This window comes from Oryctolagus cuniculus, chromosome 3 (genome assembly GCF_051225735.1).
Source record: "Oryctolagus cuniculus isolate XC-2025 breed Fujian yellow rabbit chromosome 3, ASM5122573v1, whole genome shotgun sequence".
Classification (NCBI taxonomy): Eukaryota; Metazoa; Chordata; class Mammalia; order Lagomorpha; family Leporidae; genus Oryctolagus; species Oryctolagus cuniculus.
This window is the reverse complement of record NC_142869.1, coordinates 181,336,021-181,351,471: the sequence shown is the minus strand read 5'-3', so window position 1 is coordinate 181,351,471 and position 15,451 is coordinate 181,336,021. Positions and strand designations below refer to the sequence as shown.

The 15,451-nt window shown below is 42.5% G+C and overlaps 1 protein-coding gene across 1 annotated transcript in view; it reads left to right on the top strand.

The window, feature by feature from the left end:
* The window catches only part of LOC100358478 (uncharacterized), a 285,002-nt gene that overhangs the window by 254,775 nt on the left and 14,776 nt on the right, over nucleotides 1–15,451 (top strand). Inside the window, exons 185-192 of the mRNA XM_089328728.1 lie at nucleotides 2,574–2,707; nucleotides 2,907–2,941; nucleotides 3,043–3,159; nucleotides 3,733–3,881; nucleotides 3,967–4,051; nucleotides 4,802–4,858; nucleotides 11,418–11,542; nucleotides 12,780–12,868. Of these exons, the coding sequence (XP_089184854.1) occupies nucleotides 2,574–2,707; nucleotides 2,907–2,941; nucleotides 3,043–3,159; nucleotides 3,733–3,881; nucleotides 3,967–4,051; nucleotides 4,802–4,858; nucleotides 11,418–11,542; nucleotides 12,780–12,868 (791 nt within the window). The remainder of the gene's footprint in view (nucleotides 1–2,573; nucleotides 2,708–2,906; nucleotides 2,942–3,042; nucleotides 3,160–3,732; nucleotides 3,882–3,966; nucleotides 4,052–4,801; nucleotides 4,859–11,417; nucleotides 11,543–12,779; nucleotides 12,869–15,451) is intronic.

Here is a 15,451-nt window from a genome sequence, read left to right as displayed (position 1 = left end):
ACTCTGTCTCTCCTAATCCCCTTTTCTCTTAACTCCCAAGCTTACACTGTGGCCCACATTTTAAGTTACCTCCTCTAAGCACCTTGTGCAGGGTAAGGACTGTGTCTTATCTGCAACTCTGTTCAAGCACTGACCGACGGCCGCTTCCTCTTTGTGTGCCCCTGAGTGCTATGCTGATGTGAGAGCTCAGTACACATGGGATCAGTGTGTGGATTTGCATGCTGGCCTCTCCCTCTGCTGGCTTTGAGGTCCACAATATGCCCTGCTACGTAAGCTCTGTGCTTTTGCTTTCTCCTCAGGGTCTCAACTGTGCCTTCCTGTGTTGATTCAGGTTATTTGTGCATTTGCTTCTCTGACCACTGTTTCACCAGCTCCCTGGCAGGTGTCCCTTCCCGGTCCAGTCTCCTGTGTGTTACTCCTAGGGTGGCGTTCAGTCATCTCTCTTTCACCCCGTGCAGCCCTCTCTTGGATCAGCACCCACACACTGAAGAGTTTAAACACTTTCTGAATGCAGATGACTCTCCAATCTATGGCCCCAGCACAACCTTCTCTCTTGAACTTCAAGTCCAGAATTCCCACAGATGTCATATTCCTGTCGCCCCATAGACATTTTTTGTTTTGTTTCAAGAATGTTTTGTTTAGAATGACTTCCTCAAAGGACAGGGAAGTCACAAACACGTGGTTTTAACGTTCATCGTACATTGCAATTCCCTTTTGTCACTCTAACAAATGCTGACTTGTCTCTGTAGATTTGCATGTTGGAGTTGGATACCTACATCTTGCTCTACAGTCAAAGCCCATTGGCTCCCACATGGAGGAGATAGGCTGCTATTTAGATAATTGTGCCTGAAGCACCAGAGAGTCACTCCTTACAGAATAATGGAAGAGCTAGGATTGCTAGATTTGAATGAACAATCCTGGCAAGCAAGTATCCAGTGGAAAATTTAGCAGTTACATTAGTTTAATCTTCTGTGCCTGACATACAAAGAATAAATGTAACCTTTCTTGGTGGTAAAAATATCTGGTACTTACCAGGGCCATAATATCTTAAGAAAGATAGGAAATCCTTTGCCTATTTTAATTATTATTTATTAGCCAGAATAAACAGGACATAGAAAAAGAAGGAAGTGTGGCCCTGAGATCACATTTCCCAGTGTCTAATAAATATTTCCTAGCAGACATCTTACTAACAACTCAAATTTAATATGTCGCAAGGTGAGCTAACTTCTTTCCCATATTACCCTCCGTTCCTGGAGGTCTGATTCCTCACCTGTGAACCCAGAAGTCTGAATTAAGAGTCTTGCAAAGGGCCTTGCTGGCGCTCGTGAGTTCTTTATTGATGTGAATGGAACTGGGCTGAGATAGTCATTCGCTGCTTTGTTCACATTCATGCTTATTCTACTCACATTCTCCCTTATGCTAGACCTCTGCCTTATTCAAGGTCTTCACTGCCTCTCACCTAGATTCTTATAAAAATCTAAGTGGTCTTCCACCCCTATTCCTTCACCACATATGCACACATATACATACACACACATATGTATGCATGTATATATAAACATACTTCCAATCTGTATGTGGTTAAATCTATACCTCCTCCCTCACTGTGTTTTGTTTATTGCTTTTATTCTCCAAAATTCCATTTCCCTGTAGAAATCAGATTGTATTTTTTTTTGTTTGCTATAATAAGAGTATGTGTGTGTATGTAGTATCTTCATCCACTTCTGGATTTCTTTTGGTGTGAAATATTGGAAGTGAGCTAAGTGGAGCAGTTTTCCTTATAGTAAGTAGCTCTTTTCCTGGCTTCATTTATTGGATAGTGCATCTGTATTTATTGATTTGTAATGCTTCCTTTAACAAAAATTTGGATTGTATACATACTAGAGTCATTTAATAGATGTTCTCTTTTGTTCCGTTGATTTTTTCTCCTAAAGAGTTGTCTATTTTCTGACTGGAGATACGTGTAGACAATTTCTCTTCAATCAAATGAGATTTAAATGTCTTTTTTGAATATTTGCCCATGTGTGCAAAAAATATCCTGCATGGGAGAGTGAATATCACGAAAGGGCTATGGTCGTATAGACTTTCATTTGGATCCTGGCTCTGCCTCCTTTCTCTTCCAATGACTAAAACAAGTGATCTAACTTCTCTGAGCCTTAGTATCCCAACAGTAAAAGCAATATAAGGAAGTCTTCCTCATGAAGAGGAAGTAGCTCTTTTTGTGAGATAGTACACACGAACGTGACGAGCCTAATTCCAGCAGAGGAGAAAGGTTCCATTAAATCGCAGTTCTACTCCTCAGCCCCAGATAACTATCTAACTGGACTTTTCTTTAAGAATGAAATCATGTAGCAGAGATCAGTCTTCCTCCGGTTGTCCTGCTGAGACTTTGGTTGGGACTTTGGCCCCACTGTTCGTCAGCAGATGTTTTCTGGGCAGGAAAGCATTTGACTCTGAGTGGAACAGCTCTGCCACCCCACACAGCAAGCTGCAAGTTCTCTCTGTGATGCAGCTCTATGACTGTCCAGGCTCGTGTCCACCTTCAGTTCACCTCCTTGTTCCTCTCCACCCAGAGCCGTGCAGGAGGTGACGGGACAGCGAGGGATCGTCATCACCCGCTCCACGTTCCCCTCTTCTGGCCGCTGGGGTGGACACTGGCTGGGGGAGAACACAGCGGCGTGGGACCAGCTGGGGAAGTCTATCATTGGTGTGTGATGTTCTTCCTAGGGCCCTCTGTATCTAGATCATCATCAAGATTGGACTTTTCTAGGGATGTTTTAATTTATACCCACCTTTCAATATTTTCATCATGAATTCCCAAGGCTTTCTAACAGGGCAAGGAAAAGCCAGGTCTGTCTTCCCCAAAGTGTTTCCATATTCCACACAGCCATATCTTCTCATTGCAGGTATGATGGAGTTCAGTCTCTTTGGAATACCTTATGTAAGTCAAACAGAGGCCATCACTAATTACCCAGTCACATTTCAGTGTGTCTACAACCCACTGGAGTCCCACCCCATGCTCTGATTTTTGCATCTTCTCAGACAGGAGCAGACATCTGTGGGTTCTTTGGAGATGCTGAATATGAGATGTGCATTCGCTGGATGCAGCTGGGGGCCTTTTATCCATTTTCCAGGAACCACAACACCATCGGGACGAGGGTGAGTCAGCAGTTCCTGCAGCAGGTGCTTCGCAACCTCCCAGCACAGCTTATTTTGAACCCACAAGGTCATTCTACTTCCTCCCTGAGAAAGGTCATACAAATCATTGGGACCTCCGTTTTCTAGAATATCCACCAAGTTTAGAACCTCAGAGTTATTGACAATTTTTGAGTATGCTTTTTCTCACCTCCTGGGGTGTTAATACCCATGAGGAGAGAATTTATTATGTCTCCCCCATGGAACTAAAATGTAAAAATCCATTCTTTTAAGCAAATCGCATTTATATTTTATTCAAATCCATTGATGAAATGTCAGTGCTTCATAAAGAATGATTGATTGTGCCACACATACACAGGGCTAAGGCTGGACCTGGGCAGGAGACACAGAAATCAATAACAAAGAAGAACCAAGAAGCTCTAGTTCTGAGAGCTTTTGCAGGGAAAGGGGTGGCCAGACCTGAAGGGAGAAGCGGTGGGGAAGATGTGTGTGGAGGAAATGCTCACTGATCCTTCCTGACATCACCAGGGTGTAGTGAAGGAAAACCAGTCGGTTCTGTGCTCTTTGTTAACTTAGAGACAAGATCCTGTGGCATGGAACTCAACCTTTGAGATGGCCTCACAAAAAGCCCTGCAGATCAGATACTCCTTGCTGCCTTATCTCTACACGCTGATGTACAAGGCTCACGTGGAGGGCAGCACTGTCATCCGACCTCTTCTCCACGAGTGAGTAGAGACTCTCTCCCTTGTAGCACTCCTCTGCGAAGGTTGTAGGAGTTCAGGGATAAAGATTTCACGCTTACCTTTTCAGGTTTACAAACGACAGCACAACGTGGGATATAGACCAACAGTTCATGTGGGGCCCTGCCATCCTTATCAGCCCTGTGCTGGAAAGTGTGAGTTTTTGCAGTAGATCAGAAACCCTCCAATCACTAACGGTAAGGTACAGGAGAAGTGTTTTTAGATCATCCTGTGTTGTTTCCGGTGAATGCCTTCCTACTACCCCTAAAGGAAAACTTTTCCTTTTTCTGAGATCCTCTCCAATGAAAGTTTCACACCACTAGTTGATTGCTATTTTTAGAAATTTGTCATCTTGTATGGTTTTACAGTAATTTTTAAAAAATTATTTCTTGTTTTTTTTTTTTTTTTTAAGATTTTATTATTTGAGAGGTAGAGTTACAGACAGTGAGAGGGAGAGACAGAGAGAAAGAAAGGTCTTCCTTCTGCTGGTTCACTCCCCAAATAGCTGCAACGGCTGGAGCTGCGTCGATCCGAAGCCAGGAGCCAGGAGCTTCTTCTGGGTCTCCCACGTGGGAGCAGGGGCCCAAGGACTTGGGCCATCTTCTACTGCTTTCCCAGGCCATAGCAGAGAGCTGGATCGGAGTGGAGCAGCCGGGTCTTGAACCAGCGCACATGTGGGATGCCAGTGCCGCAGGTGGAGGATTAACCTACTGTGCCACGGCACCTGCCCCTGTTGTGTGTTTTAATAAGAATTCTTCTGGATCATCCTTAATAAAATCTTGTACATTCTTAAATTGCTAATAAAATTCCCTCTTTGCCTTACTCTAGAGAAAGTGTCTTAAAAATTGAAATTACACTATTTCCTTCCTGGAATATTCATAATGATGTTTGATTTTATGTTTCAGAACACTTTTGCGATCCGTGCCTATTTCCCTCAAGCCCTTTGGTATGACTACAGCACGGTAAGAATGAACAAATGCATGGTTTGTTAAAACCGGATTAATCTGGCACTCTCTACTGACTTCCAGGAACATATGTTCTAAGAAAGTAATTTTCAACCTTCTAAGCCTTGGCAATTTTTTAAATTTTATTTAAGGTATAAAAATTTCATGTATTTCATATATACATATTTAGGAACATAGTGATACATCGCACATTACCTTCCCTCCCACTGTCGCTCCCCCATTCGCGGAGGAACGACACAGGACCCTGCACTGTTCTTTTGTCTGCCCGGCCCTTCCCGGGTTTGCTGCTGGTCCTTCCCGGGTTGGCTGCTGACTGTGGAGGGGCGGCACCCCCTGCCACTTTCCCCGCTTCCGCGGAGGAGCGGCACACCGCCGGCCGGCTCTCTCGGGGGCTGCTCAGGTATTCCTTCAGATGTTCCTGGTGCATGTTGTCTCTCTCCTCCTTTATAGTCCTCTTCCACCAATCCATGCTCTGCTACCCACATGCCGAGCACACTGCTCTCCTCCAATCAGGAGCAGGATCAGCTCCTGCAGCTCATCAGTCAAATTGGTGAGAGGCAGCTGCGTAGAAGTTTACTCCTCCCCAGCACCATATTGTGGGAGAGCAGATGCATAGAATAAGTCTTAATTCCAGTAACTTAGTCTGGTCTCAGTTGCTCCCCACATCCCACCCTGTTCCTACCCTTCTTCCTCCTCCCTCTCCTATTCACACTCTTAATTTTTATGAAGATCTATTTCAGTTTACTTTCTACTTGTAAGATTAACTCTGCACTAAGTAAAGAGGTCAACAAATAGTGTAAAGAAAAAAGCACTTGCTCAACAGTAGAGACAAGGGCTGTAAATGGTCATCGAATCTCAAAATGTCAGTTTCACTGCAATACATTACATTTTAGGTACTCTGTTAGTTAACATAGATCAGGGAAAACATAAGGTATCTGTCTTTTGGGGAATGGTTTATTTCTCTAAGTATAATGGTTTTAAGTTACATCTATTTTATTGCAAATAACAGGATTTCATTTTTTTTATTGCTGAGTAGTATTCCATGGTGTGTTTACACCATAAGTTCTTTTTCCAGTCATCAGTTGATAGACATCTTGGTTGATTCCATATCTTAGCTATTGTGAATTGAGGGACAGTGAACATGAGGGTACAGATAACTCTTTCATTTGCTGATCTCATTTGCTGTGGGTAAATTCCCAGGAGAGGGATGCTGGATCACATGGTAGGTCTGTATTCAGAGATCTGAGTTATCTCCACACTGTCTTCCACAAAGGCTGAATCAGTTTACATTTCCACCAACAGTGGATTAGAGTACCTTCCCCCCACCTCCTTGGCAGCATTTATTATTTGTGGATTTCTGTATGAGAGCTATTCTAACTGGGATGAAGTGAAACCTCTTTGTGGTTTTGATTTGCTTTTTACTAATGGCCAGTGGTCCTGAAAATTTTTTCATGTGTCTGTGGCCCATTTCTTAATTGGATTGTTTATTCTGTTGTTGTTGACTTTCTTGGGCTCTTTTTGGATTCTGAATAATGATCCTTGATCAATTTCATAGTTTGCAAATATTTTCTCTTATCTGTGGTTGGCTCTTCACTTTGCAGGCGTTTCTTTTTTTTTTAGGTTTATTTATTTATTTAAAAGTCAGAGTTACACACAGAGAGGCAGAGGCAGAGAGAGAGAGAGAGAGAGAGAGGTCTTCCATCCACTGGTTCACTTCCAAATTGGCTGCAACAGCTGCAGCTGCACTGACAGGAGGCCAGGAGCCAGGAGCTTCTTCCAGGTCTCCCACATGGGTGCAGGGGCCCAAGGACTTGGGCCATCCTCCACTGCTTTTTCCAGGCCACAGCAGAGAGCTGGATCAGAAGTGGAGCAGCCGGGACTCAACTCCGAATCCATATGGGATGCCGGCACTGCAGGCGGCAGCTTTATCCACTATGCCACAGCGCCGGCCCCGGGTGTTTCTTTTGCGGTGTAAAAGCTTCCCAGCTTGATGCCATCCCATGTTTCTATTTTGGCTTTGATTGCCTGTGCTTCTGGGGTCTTGTCCAAGAGCTCTTTTGCTATGCCAATGTCTTACAGACTTTCACCAATGATCTCTAATAATCTCTGATAATTTGGTGATACTAGGTCATGGATTTAGGTCCTTCATACATTTTGAGTGGATTTTTGTGTAAGATGTAAGGTAGGGCTCATGCTTCATACATCTGCATGTGGAGATCCAAGTGTTCCCAGCACCATTTGTTGAAGAGGCTGTCCATGCTCAAGAGATTGGTGTTAGCTCCTTTGTCAAAGATATGTTGGTTAAATACATGGGTTTGTTTCTGGACTTTCTATTCTATCCATTGGCCTACACATCTAATTTTTTTCTAATACCAGGCACTCTTGGTTATAACTGCCTGCCCTGTAGTATGTCTTTAAATCAGGTATTAGGATGCCACCTGCGTTGTTTTTGTTGTATAAGATTGCTTTAGCTATTCAAGATCTCTTGTGCTATCATCATTCATTCTAGATCTGAGAAGAACTTCATGGTAATTTCATTGGTATTACATTGAATCTGTAAATTACTTTGGGCAGTATATACATTTGGATGATATTAATTCTTCCAAGACACCAACACGGAAGATTTTTTTCCCATTTTTTGTGTGTCTTCCTCTATTTCTTTCTTTAATGTTTAATCTTTGACCACCTTGGTTAAATTCCTTCCAAGGCATTCAATTTTTTGTAGCTATTGTGAATGGACTTCATCTGAGAAGTTCTTTCTCTGCATGACATTGTCTGTGGATACAAAGGACATTGATTTTTTATGTATTAATTTCATATGCTGCCAATTCACCAAACTCTTTTATGAATTCCAATAGTCTCTTAGTGGAGTATTTTGGATCCGCTATATATAGAATCATATCATCTGCGAATAGGGATAGTTGGACTTCCTTCTTTCCAGTTTGTATCCCTTTATTTCTTTTTCTTGCCTAATGGCCCTGGCCAAAATTTCCAGGACTATATTGAATAGCAGTGGTGAAAGTGGGCATCCTTTTCTGGTTAGGGATATTAGAGGAAATGCTTCCAGCTTTTCCACATTGAATAAGATGCTGGCTGTTGGTTTGTCATAAATTGCCTTTATTGGGTTGAGAAATGTTCCTTCTATACCCAGTTTGCTTAAGGTTTTCATCGTGAAAGCGTGTTGTCTTTTATCAAATGCTTTCTCTGCATCTACTGAGATAACCGTATGGTTATCTTCAGTTTGTTAATGGGATGTATCACACTGAGTTGCGAATCTTGAACCATCCCTGCATATCAGAATAGATTCCATTTGATCCTTGTAAATGATCTTTCTGATGTGTTGTTCACATTCAACAACTGGTATTTTGTTGAGGATTCTTGCATCTATATTCATCTGGGATACTGGTCTATAGATCTCTTTTTCTGTTGCTGCTTTTTCTGGTTAAGGAATTTAGGTGATGCTGGCCTCACAGAAGGAGTTTGGGAGGATCCCCTCCATTTCAGTTGTCTTAAAAATCTTGAGAAGAATTGGAATTGTTTATTCTTTGAAAGTCTGGTAGAATTCAGCAGTGAAGCCACTGGGTCCTGGGCTTTCCTTTGTTGGGAGAGTCTATTACTGACTTAACCTCCTTCTTGGTTATTGGTCTTTTAGGTGTTCTGTATCTTCATGACTTAATTTAGGTATGTTGTGTATGTCCAGGAATCTATTCATTTCTTCTAGATTTTCTGATTTGTTAGCATATAGCTCTTTGCAGTAATTCCTGATGATTCTTTTTATTTCTGTAGTTATCTGATGTTACATTTCCTTTTTCAATTCTGATATCATTGATTTGGTTCTTCTCCCTCTTTTTATTTATTTATTTATTTATTTATTTATTTTTTGGCTAGTTGGGCCAATGGTATATTCTCTGAAAGTAATCTGGCATTTGTCTTGTGCACAATTTATAAACTTTTGTTATGTTTTGCTGTTGAAAGTATGACTACACTGTGTCACGGTGAAGTTTTTGGTCATGTCTATAAGCAGTTTTCGTGCCTTTTTCTCTTGGACATTTTTTCTTCCTCCAAATTAGGGAAATCTTCTGTAATTATTCCACTGAATAGGATTTCTGATTCATTCGCTCTTCCCACACCATCAGGAAATCCTAAGTCTCCTATGTTGGGTCATTTGATAGTATCCCAGAAATCTCCAACACTGTTTTTAATTATTCTAATGTCTTTCTCTCTCTCTCTCTCTTTATTTTTTGTTCTGAAAACTTTTCATCAATTTTCTTCTAACTCAGATTTTCTTCTACTTAATGAATTCTGTTGTTAAGGCTTTCAACTGTATTTTTTACTTGACACACTGAAATTTTCATTTCTAATATATCATTTTGATTTCTCTTCGCAATCTCAACTTCTTGGGAAATTTTTCATTCATGTGATGTATGAATTTCTTTAATTCATGAATTTGCTTCTCATTCCCTATGATTAATCTTTTGAGTTCTGTTTCAGGAATTTCATTAATCTCTTCATCTTCACATTCTAATATTGAAGTGTTGTGTTCTCTCGAGGGGTCATGTTGTCTTCCTTATTCTTTTTTCTTGAATTTCTGTGTTTATTTTTAGATATTTGTTGAGATACTTGTTGGCTTTTTCCTCTGATGGCTTCTGTCTTTGAACTATGGCTCTGTGACTTAGTGAAGTTTCTGTTCTTTCAGTGAATACCCAGAGGTGTGTGCTGGGTTTGGCCAGGGAGCTCTGGTCAGTGGTACAGGGAGGGGTGAGTATCCAGGGTGACACCCAGGTTGGGTGTGGTAAATCTCTTCTTTTTAGTAGGCAGGAGGGAATAAGCACCTGTGTTGGCATAACCTCACCTCCTCCCTTCCAAAGTGATCAACGCCCAGGTGCTGCATCACAGTGGGTGCAATACTTATCTACACTGCTGCATGAAGTACACAAAGATCGGTGCTATCCTCAGTGTAGACATGGGTCCCATTGCAATGACACACCCCAGGCAATCGGGGAGCTTGAGTGTGTGATTGCCCAGAGACCCAGCTACACCCTGCACCTTCTCTTGCAGTAACAGAGTTCCCACAGTTCCAGCACATAAGGTTCCCTTAGCCATGGGGTGTAGAGGACCCTCTCTGCCTACCTAGCCTGTCCTGTCCACAGAGAGGCAGACATGTCCCCACAGCCAGCTGCCTATGGGTGCTCTGTCTGGGTGGTTTGAGCCCTGGAACCTGTGATATGCTGAGAGGCCAGGGGCACCTCACAGTCCTACGTGGGTGCCCAGCCCCTTGTCAGTCTTCCCGGCAAGACTCAAAGTCAGTGGGGAATGCAAATTTTTTCTTCTAGTAGAATCCACCTGCACAAGAACTGCTGGCCACAATCCCTACTTGTTTCACAATGTTGCCTTCTCTCGGCTGATTTCCCAGTGCACCCATCGGAGCTGCTGCCACTGCTACTCTGTCAAGTTGGCATTTTGTGCTGGCCAGTTGCTTGGTACTCACACACGAATTTCTGCTGCTGTGTATGTTCAAAATGGTGCCTGCCCTCTCAGCCAGTTTCCAGGTGCCTTGGGGGGTTGGGGAGAGAGAAACCTGTACCTTTTTTTTTTTTTTTTTTTTTTTTTTTTTTTTTTGACAGGCAGAGTGGACAGTGAGAGAGAGAGACAGAGAGAAAGGTCTTCCTTTTGCCGTTGGTTCACCCTCCAATGGCCGCCGCGGCCGACGCGCTGCGGCCGGCGCACCGCGCTGATCCGATGGCAGGAGCCAGGAGCCAGGTGCTTTTCCTGGTCTCCCATGGGGTGCAGGGCCCAAGCACCTGGGCCATCCTCCACTGCACTCCCGGGCCACAGCAGAGGGCTGGCCTGGAAGAGGGGCAACCGGGACAGAATCCGGCGCCCCGACCGGGACTAGAACCCGGTGTGCCGGCGCCGCTAGGCGGAGGATTAGCCTAGTGAGCCGCGGCGCCGGCCTGTACCTTTTTTTTAATTCTAGGTTAGCGGGTACCCTATACCCTTAGGACTCCAGGCCAGATTCACACCAAACCTTCCTTTGGGCTATATCACCAGTGGCAAGAGCTGCAACAGTCTGATCTCATCTCACTCTTCAAAGCGGCATTTTCTCTGGCTCTCGGCTGCTGGAGTCGTGTGTTGTGTCTGCGCCCGTCCTGCATGGCCGCGACTTCCAAACAGATCCAGCCGCCCCTTCCTTCCCTGGGACTTGCACTGCGGTTTTCTCTCTGACTCTCCCCTGAGAATGTACTTCCTCCACTTTTTCTCTATGTATGCCTTGCCTTTCACGCAAGGTTTACTTAAATGCAGGTATCCACAAAAGCATCAGTAGATACAGTCTGAGCACCTGTATCACAGTGACACCAGACTTTTCTACAGACACAGAGAAAAGGCAAGATTTTCAGAGTTTTAAGCAAATACAAAAACCGGGTGCTTTCTCCTTAGGACTGCAGAGTTGCAACTTCCCAAGGTGCTTCATTGTAAAGGAAGGGCTCATCATAACGCGCGCGGTCATGTCGTCTGCTCACCTGCCTTCAGTCCTTGCCTCCGTCCTCCCTTCTAGGAGTCTGGAAACAACTCGACAGGCGAGTGGAGAATCCTGCAGGCTCCCCTTGACCACATCAATCTTCATGTCAGAGGAGGCTACATCCTGCCTTGGCAAGAACCTGCAGTTAACACTCACTCCAGGTGAGCAGGGGAGTTGGGTCTGAAGTGTTCACTTCGTCGAGAGACAGCTTTGCAAGTGGTGTTGTGTCTACCTGGGCTCTGTGCGTGAATAAACAACTTGTAGACAAGTGTTGGTTACATTCCGTGAGTGCTCTTGGCAGATGAACATGAAGTCAGATTTGAGGAGATCTTTGATCTATCAGGCAAAATTTTCCTTCAGGCAAAGCGTGTTTCTCTTTATACCCTAAGCAAACAGGGAATATGACTCAACTGCTTGGTTTCTAATGGATCCCCAGAAGATTCAGTGGTCATTCCAAATCCAAGGCGAGATTTTATACACTCTTACGCATGTGCACATTATACCACTTCATATATACATATAGAGTGGTTATTCATCTAATTATATGAAATACATATGAAATATGAGTAATGTAATACTTCATATGTATAATTTCATGTTTGATATATATGAAATAGTATTTACAGGTATTTATGTCTATAACTAGTTACACATGAACTAGGTTTCATATATATATGAGACACTAAATACATATTCATTGAATGAATGGATGCATGAATATGTTCACTCATTAAGGAGAGCATGTTATGTGTAAAGAGGCACATAAGACAGAAACAACTCAAGAGGAGAAAGATGAACTTTGTCCTTGAATAAGGCTGTATTCTTGGTTTTTATATGAATGGAGCTTTGAGCTGGGTGTTGAATAATGAAAAGGATGAAGGTATAAAGATTGCAGATGAGAGATATTATGGCACATTTAAAGAACCAAAGGTAAGAGATTAGTTGATCTGGGGGAATAGTAATCCATTCAGTTTAACTAGAACATAGCAAAAGGAGTGGGTGAAATACATAGAGCCCACATGGGTTAGGATCAGTTCGTGAAGGTTGTGAAAGCCAGGCCAGGTCTTTGGATTTTGTCTGTAGTAAACCTACTGAAGTGCTCTTTGTCTATTGGGTTTTCTTCCTAAGGAATTCATATATCTTATAATTTGCACATTTGTGAAGTATGTGTATTTGATGTTTGAAGGCTAAAGTTAAACCAAACATGTTATCAAATATTTAAATGTTTCTCTATTACATTTTAAGTGTCATATTTAATCTCACCTTACCTATTTTTAGAATTTTATGCACTTATTTAATATATTACCTTTATTTCTGGATAAGTAATATTTTTAACAGCCTGTTCTTCGCTTTTACAACCTACAATATAAAGAAAAATATCTCATTTTTATATGACAGTCGGCAAAAATTTATGGGATTAATTGTTGCATTGGATGACAACGGGGAAGCTGAGGGTGAGCTGTTCTGGGATGATGGACAAAGCATCGGTGAGTATGCAGTTTCCAGCGTCCTTGTCACCCTCAGAAAGGCAAACCCCAGAGGCTCGCCACGTCACTGGCAAGAACTGAGTGCTTATTTGTTTCTGTCACTGCCAGCAAGGCAAAGGTATTGAGGGATGTTTTACAGCTTTTGGACTATGACAAGCATGGACCAGGTATGGCCCCGTGTGTTTTAGACCAGGGACCTGCCCAGTGCTGTGGAGCTCCGTGTCACCGTCTCCCTCTGACAAAGCAGGATGGTTGCGGATGTCGGGCTGACAGTTAACTCATCCTCGAGGGGACACAGACGAGGCTCTGTTGTTTGGGCCAGCCATCTATACCAGGCATCATTCTCCTCCACGAAGGCCTACTCAAGACACAAATTACAGTTGGAAAATTTCTCAGTGACTCATCCATGCAATTAAATGTTTACCAAAGGACACCTCATGTTACTTTGTATGTTTCTTTTCCCAATCAAAGACATACCCGTTCTACCTTAGATAATTTGGCTTTGTCATTATAGTCAGAACAGCCTCTTCCTGCGACATTTCTTAGATACTGACACACTGTTACCAACCCTCCCTGTTCACCACTTATCCCTCGGAGAGCACGTTCTAGTGTTGCTGGATGACACATTTGCAGAAGTTATAGTTTATTTTTGACTAATGATATTTCTAAAGGATTTTTTCTTGATAATTTCTTTCATTTTAAGGATAAAGTATTCTCTTTAAAATTTGTAAAGATAGAAAACTAGAAAAAATACAATCACCTTTATATTTTTGCTATACTGCCTTTTGCTTTATATCACTTAAGAAAGTGTTTATGGTTTGTACAGGTGAAACTGTGTTGAATGGGTGAACACTGCTTATTTTCACCTGTCATGGCGGAAGCATGTCTAGTTGTCATTGTGCAGTGTTCATAAGCATCATTGTGGTGATCATGTTCTGTTGCTGCATCATGATGTATCTAATTCTCTATAATTACCCTCTACACAGGTTTTCTTTTATAAAATTAACAGTATTAATTTTAAGACTACTGTTAGAGAGGCAGAGAGGGAGAGAGAGAGAGTGCTCCTAACCAATGAGTCACTCCCCTGAATACCTGTGAGATTACTGCTGGACCAGGCTGAAGCTAAGAGCTAGGACCTCAATCTAGGTCTCTCACATGGGTGACAGAGACCCAGCCACTGAGTCACCGCTTGCTCACTACCGGAGTACACAGTAGCAGGAAGCTGGAATTAGAATTCAAACCCAGGTACTCCTCCGTGGGATGTGGTGTATCAACTGTTAGGCCAAATGCATACTCTGATACGGGATGTTTTCTTTTTTCTTTTAAGATTTATTTATGTATTTAAAATGCAGAGACGGGAAGGGAAAGAGAGAAGGAGGGTGAGAGAGAGAGCGAGAGAGAGCGAGAGCGAGCCCCATGTACCCTATACCCGGCTTCTCCTATTATTAACATCTTATATTAGTGTAATATATTTGTTATTAGTATATTATGAAATCATTAAATCCCATGTTAGTTTATTTCTCACAAGTGATGAGCCACACCCAGCTTCTCCTCTATTTTTAATCCAAGATCCCCCCCAGCCTGTAGTAATCAGGAAAGGGCCTTTTTTATCCCCAGAATATTCTGGTGTGTTTTATTATCATGAAAATAAAAGTTACATAAGGGTCATGTTTGTCTTTCGTGAGACCCATTGGTGTCCTTCTGAGAAGTGCATTTGATTTGTCCACCATTGCAGCCAAGGACCATTTAGGAAGTTATTGAATTAATTCAACAAAATAAGTCAGTGCCCAACCGGCTACTCTGCTTCTTTTTTTTTCTTGTTTTATTTTAGAAAGCTTTTATTTAATAAACATAAATTTCATAGGTACAGCTTTAGGAATATAGTGGTTCTTCCCCCCATTCCTGCCCTCCTACCCCTAAACCATCCCACCTCCTACTCCCTCTCCCATCCCATTCTTCATTAAGATTCATTTTCAACAGTTGGCACCCAAACAGACATACAAAGTATAAAGTACTGTTTGAAGACAAGTTTTACCATTAATTCTCATAGTACGACTCATTAAGGACAGAGGCCCTACATGGGGAGTAAGTGCACAGTGACTCCTGTTGTTGATTTAACGATTGACACTCTTATTTATGCCATCAGTGGTCACCTGAGGCTCTTGACATGAGCTGCCAAGGCTATGGAAGCCTTTTGAGTCTACAAACTCTATCAGTATTTAGACAGGGCCATAAGCAAAGTGGAAGTTCTCTCCTCCCTTCAGAGAAAGGTACCTCCTTCTTTGATGGCCCCTTCTTTCCACTGGGATCTCACTCACAGGGATCCTTCATGTAGATAATTTTTTGCCACAGTGTCTTGGCTTTCCATGCCTGAAATGTTCTCATGAGATATTTAGCCAGATCTGAATGCCTTAAGGGCTGGTTCTGAGGTCAGAGTGGTATTTAGGGCATTTGTCATTCTCTGAGTCTGCTGTGTGGCCTGCTTCCCATGTTGGATCATTCTCTCCTTTTTAATTCTTTCTATTGTTATTACCAGACACTTGGTCTTACTTATGTGATCCAAAAGGGCCTTCTTTTAAAGCA